General features: G+C 37.9%; 1 protein-coding gene across 1 annotated transcript; it reads right to left on the bottom strand.

The window, feature by feature from the left end:
• Nucleotides 1-596: 596 nt before the first annotated feature.
• LOC121732908 lies at nucleotides 597-5,591 on the bottom strand. Its single transcript, XM_042122935.1, has 5 exons — nucleotides 5,542-5,591; nucleotides 2,815-2,893; nucleotides 2,375-2,478; nucleotides 949-1,058; nucleotides 597-714 (listed from the first exon to the last, which is right to left on the bottom strand). The coding sequence occupies exons 2-5, from the start codon at nucleotides 2,890-2,892 to the stop codon at nucleotides 662-664; spliced, it is 345 nt and encodes a 114-aa protein (XP_041978869.1). The 5' UTR covers nucleotide 2,893; nucleotides 5,542-5,591; the 3' UTR covers nucleotides 597-661.
• Nucleotides 5,592-5,983: the final 392 nt, after the last annotated feature.

Raw genomic sequence — 5,983 nt, 5'->3', positions numbered from 1 at the left:
TAGTACTTAGCGTTCGTACATTACTAGTTTATTTTAACTAGAGTTTGAAGATGGATGTGCAGTAAATGGCAAACAGTGATTAGTCGAGTAAGCACAAGTACAATTCATAGAAATGTGTTCCACTGACCTCCTTTAAACATCGACATCCGAATAATAATGTGATTCTGGTAAATAGGACCGTGTAAACAATCAGTAGAGATAGTAAGTTTGGTGCTGTTGATAACTTCGATAATATTTACAACTTAACTTAATAGGCATTTTTCTAAACGGCTAATATTGTTATAAGTACTTACATAATTATTAAGTTTACGAATATATTTAAATAATAATATTATTATACAATGAGTTTTCGATACTTACTGCAAAAGAACAATACTAGTATTACCTACTCTTCAAGTAACTTCAAGTTCAACTTTGATTTCACTACTTTTATTTTTTGTTCATAAAAAAAAATCATTTAAATTATCAATTAATACGTAGGTACTTCATTTTAATGACTAGCTTATTTGATATCTATTTATTTCCTTAATCTGCTTTTTTAGGCACAAAAACAAAAATAAGGATTTTACAAAGTAGGTAAATGAGCAAATGACACGGAAAACAGGTTTTTTAATTTATTATTTACTTAAATTTAAATTATCATAAATCTCAAATCTTGCAATTAAACAGCTGGCACTGCGCAAACTTTGAAATAGCAAACTAGTGACGCGGGACCTGAAAAAAATAAAATTATACGTACCTACTTAAATTAAAATAATAATGAATTAAATCGCATTATATTCGTAATCGCAATATTATGTTATAACAGAGGCGTAGGGAGTTAGGTTAGGTTGAGTTAGGGGACCCCGTATTTTTAGGGGTGTTCAAGATAAAATAAAGATTCGTATGGGGATAATTATGGCAAAACCTATATAGTTATAAGTACATATCTATTATTATTTTACCTACCTTTCTTCCACTTCTGCTGCTTTTGTCTATTGCCATTGCTGTACAGCAGCCACCACCATTTCTTGACGTTCGCGCGTTTCTCATAATTCGTCCCATATTCGTTAGTCCATCTGCGAAATTAAAGACGTTATGTTATTAACTTATTACTATCCTTATATAAAATGATGTTCTATTACATTGGTACTAGTTTTATATAGGTACATTCTTGCTCCTAATTTTACAAACGTTTTAATAACTATTATTTATTGTTTGGACTCTGGTAGAGAAACGATTTCCAAATTATTGTAAGTATATTAAGTAATTTAAACTTTGAACTCAAAATCGATTATGTATAAAATTGATTAGCAAGGGTTAACACTGAACACTGAACGCGTTATCGATAAACGATTATTAATTTTGAAATTGAAAAATAGAAGCGATTGCCGCAGAAAAATGAGATGTAGTGCAAAATACAGTGCGGATATAAATTAAGGGGGTGACAGACACGCGAGTAAGTACGCGGACTTATGGCTCGACGACCTTACTCGCCTGTGTGTCACCTAAAGTTCGCGTACTTAAAGATTGCCGCGTAAGTTCACCGTCTTGGAATTTTACTCGTAGCTCGTACGTCTGGCAGCACTGCGAGTCGCGAGCCGCGAGCCGTCAGGCAGTGTTGCCAACACGACTGATACAAAATTTGCTAAACTACTGTTAAAATTTACTGTAATTAATGCTAAAAATTATGCTCACATTTTTCAGTCAAATAAAACGTTTTTTAATTTTAAATCTTTAATAATCAACAAAATCGCAATTTATTTTATGTTATCAAACAAAATATTAATTTATTGGTGTTCATCGGTAGCTGATTCCTACATGTAGACATAGAAAATTCATTGTCCAAACTATAAAATATCTCCTTTGTACCATGAAGTTAATATACCTAGCGGAATAGAGCAACAATTTCGAGCTGTCAAACGAAACCGAAATTGGTTTTCATCTGTGTGAAAAATAATATGTACGTACATATACACTTAAACTTTTCTATTTAGTTTTTCTTATTAGTTTTTAAAATAAGACAAAGCTTCTTCCATCGACGACATGGTAACCCAGTGTACTCGTGTGTCACCGACGCGAGCCGAGTAAGTTCGCGGACTTAAAACCCGCGTACTTAGGCCCGTATAAATAGTCAGTACTTAAGATGCGACCCGGTCTCAAGACGCGATTCGGCTCTGTGATTTGTCCAGATTTTGACAGCCAACCAATCACAGAGCCTGAACCGTGTCTTGAGACCGAGATGCATCTTGAGTACTGACTATTTATACGGGCCTTAAAGTTCGTACGTCTATCACCGACGCGAGCTGAGTAAGTTCGCGAACTTAAAACCCGCGTGCATAACATCAGTTAATGACTACTTAGTTAAACATTTTATTTCCTCAACCGTACAAACCCTTGTGCGTCAGCGTGATAATTTCTCATTAGGTTCATGACATGATCCTTTCTCAGTTCTGTCCACAGCTCTCTGTTTTCCATGTCCTGCTTCAAATCATCCATCTAAAAATAGTTTACTCTTTGAACCTACTGCATACTTACCTAAATAGATAAAGAATTCAGAGTGACATATAATAGCGTTTTCGGCATCTGAGCTGCCCCGGGGCAGGGTGGGCCGACGCCTGACAGGATACAGTATAACAGCTGAAGTTTAAATTAAGAACATAAACTACGTATTGCACTAGTACTATGCAATAAGTGTCGGCCCACCCTGCCCCGGGGCAGTTCAGCCGAAAACGATATTTGCAAAAACTTACAGTGTAGGTAATTGTTATTATGCACAATAATTATTGATATAATTTGCGATATCATACCTTTTAAACGACCCAAGAAACCTACCTTTAAACTCTGTATAATCTGTATTCCACAAATCCCTGCCAAAACCAGCGCCAGTATCATGCAGGTAAAGCGACGCATTCTGCAAATGAAATATTTAGTTTTCAATGAAAAAGGGAGCAGACGGCAAATACTAGAAGTCTGCGATGCCAGGCGACGGCCCAGGGCGCCCTGCACTCTGCCCAGCACCCTGGGCGCCGGCCGATGAGATTACGCCCAGGGCGCTGGTAGTGCTAACTGCTAAAACCGGCACTGTTAACTACAATGTGAAAATTAATCCATACTAATTTTATAAATCCGAAAGTGTGTCTGTCTGTCTGTTACCTCTTCACGCCCAAACCGCTGAACCTATTCTGCTGAAATTTCGCATGGAGATACTTTGAGTCCCGGGACAGGACATAGGATACTTTTCATCCCGGAAAGATGTACGGTTCATGCGCAATAAACGAATTTTGGCGCAACAGAGTTGCGGGCGTCATCTAGTTCCCAATAATAAAATATGTATATTATGTCCGTAAATGCCCGGGCAACTATACCTAGAAGAGTAATCTTCTATACCCACTCTATAGTCTATAGCAGCGGTCGGCAACCTTTTGGCAGGCAAGGGCCACAAGCAGGCAAAACAAACTAAAGGCGGGCCGCAGGCCTCATACTCGTATTAACCCTAGAAGCTCAGTATACCTACACATAATGAAGGGAAATAAGTTTATATGTTTTTTATAAAATGACACAAACAGTTCTGAGGCAATTATTACTACTGGCAATATTAGAAAACACTGTTTTTGATACCGTACGTCATATAACTTATTCCACATTCACGGGCCGCAAGTAAGACGGTGCTCTATAGCTACCAACAATGAAAGTGACATTCAAGGTATGAAAATCGAGGTAGTAAGTTCTATTTAGTAATCACTAATCGCTAATCAGCTATGCCCAAGTGACTGCCAGGTAACTTGCAGCAATTACGAGCAGACGTATCACCTGTTTGTTAAGACTTAGGTAAGGGTACCTACTGTTTGCTTGTGACTGAATAAAAATACCCATCAGCTATATTCAGTGATCCATCCATGTTACAAGAATAGATTTTGTTATCCTAAAAGCGATAATCAAACTACGAGTGTACATTAGGATAAGTGAAACCCAACTCCCATCAATACACGTCCTCGTGTCGCTGTCAATGTGTCACTGAGATGTATTTTCCGTGGGAGAGCCATGCTTCGGCACGAATGGGCCGGCTCGACGGGAGAAATACCACGGGCTCACAAAAAACCGGCTTGAAACAGCGCTTAGTGAGTGAGTTTATCGGAGGCCCAATCCCCTACTCTATTCCCTTCTCTACCCTCCCCTATTACCCTATTCCCTCTTAAAAGGCCGGCAACCCACCTTTTCCCTTCCCTACCCTCTCCTATTCCTTCCCTACCCTCCCCTATTCCCTTCCCTACCCTACCCTATTATCCTATTCCCTCTTAAAAGGCCGGCATCGCACCTGCAACTCTTCTGATGCTGCGAGTGTCCATGGGCGACGGAAGTTGCTTTCCATCAGGTGACCCGTATGCTCGTTTGCCCCCTTATTTCATAAAAAAGTAAAAGTAAAATGTAGAAACCTGAAGGGTTCCTTACCTACATGAAAGATTTTCAAAGTAAGAACTGCCCAGGGGATTCCCAAATAACAAAGTTCTAAAAATATGTATCTAAGTAATCGCATGTTATTTTTAACCGACTTCCAAAAAACGAGGAGGTTATATGTTTGGCTGTGGATATATATATTTTTTGGAATGTTCATAGTACCAAAGATTAAGTACGTGTAAATCGGCCAAGTGCGAGTCGGACCCGCGCATATCGTCGGACCCGTCGGATACTTAAAGCATAGACAAAGGAAAATATTACTGCTGTCCTAGCACGGGGATTGTCGATCTAGAAGAAATAGATAAAAACAAGAAATAACTATAGTTTCTTGGAAAATAGTTCCTGATTTAAAGTTAATAAGGTCGTAGATTCATCGGCAACAATAATCATTTTTATGTAAGTTTTTCGAGCAACTTTTACGACCTATTGTTTTGCGAGCTCGGATTTATAAACATTTTATAAATTAATGTTAAACAATTTGTCTAGCACTTTGGCGATGTAGATTCTTTGAGGGTGGAATTATCAATTTTCCCACGCTAAACAATGGGTAATAAAAACAGTTCACAAAATGCGCTTCAAAATAAAATAACATTGACAATGAATCTACGACCTTATTTACTTAAACGTAGGATCTTTTATCAAAAAAACTATAGTTATATTTTGTCTACGAAGATCGGAAACAAATTTCAATCCTCGTGCTAAGCAAGCTGGTCTCTGCTTAAAGGAAAGATTGGCAAAAAATTGTTTTTGTACGAGAGCCCCTCTGAAATTTTTAATTTATTATTTATTATTGAAGTACAATTTGCGAATATTTCAAGTGCCCACGTGAAGACACTATATTGCTTAGCATACCTAAAAGGTACCTAAGTAAAAAAAACACTTTTTATTCAAAGTTGATATTATAATATTTAAAACGTATCTACACTATTATTTAATAGAAGTTAGTGCCTAAAAGCGCAAAATTAAAGGTCTAGTACAAGATAGCTACACCAATAAGAAAGGTAAAAGCCAGTTACCTAAATAGTTTAAAATCGCCGGCCGACCACGGTATATCACTATATAATTCTACTGTTCGATAAAAGAACGCTTAAAAAAGTGACATACCTGCCGAGGTGTCCCTTAATCGGAGGTCCGAAGTATTCTAAGGGCGGTGCGTCCCGCCATCCCTTATATATGGCGCGGGGCTTCGATCTCATCCCTAAGGGTACGCGTAAGTATAAAAAGTATATTGTTCATTCAATTATCCATAACGCCAAAAAAGGCGTTGGGTTCAAAGCCAAGTTGGGTTAGTTTTCAAGATAAAAACAGATCAGACTACGCAAATTGTGAAAAAAAGGCTGGGCCATTTCAGCAGTTAAGGTGATACAGTCGAACATGCAGACAGCCTTCCTTCTCTTAGTAGAGTCCTTTTACTTTTCAGTTTGCAGCAAGTCAACATAGCTAATTTAAATGGTCGTACTAACCCACTTTTTTTGTTGAATTTTGAATGATAATCTTAAAAGGCCTAGGGCGCTATCCCCAACCCGCGGCCCGCCAGGACTTTATT

This window comes from Aricia agestis, chromosome 13 (genome assembly GCF_905147365.1).
Source record: "Aricia agestis chromosome 13, ilAriAges1.1, whole genome shotgun sequence".
Lineage (NCBI taxonomy): Eukaryota > Metazoa > Arthropoda > Insecta > Lepidoptera > Lycaenidae > Aricia > Aricia agestis.
Note: the sequence above shows the minus strand (reverse complement) of the source record. Positions and strands in the feature narration are given on the sequence as shown.

What these genes read in the sequence shown, in the direction of transcription:
- LOC121732908 (XM_042122935.1), bottom strand. Translation starts at nt 2,892, where the DNA reads ATGCGTCGCTTTACCTGCATGATACTGGCGCTGGTTTTGGCAGGGATT. An exon ending in AGATTATACAGAGTTTAAAG is followed by an intron (nt 2,479 to 2,814) that starts GTAGGTTTCTTG and finishes AACTATTTTTAG; the next exon opens with ATGGATGATTTGAAGCAGGA. An exon ending in TATCACGCTGACGCACAAGG is followed by an intron (nt 1,059 to 2,374) that starts GTTTGTACGGTT and finishes TTAATTTCGCAG; the next exon opens with ATGGACTAACGAATATGGGA.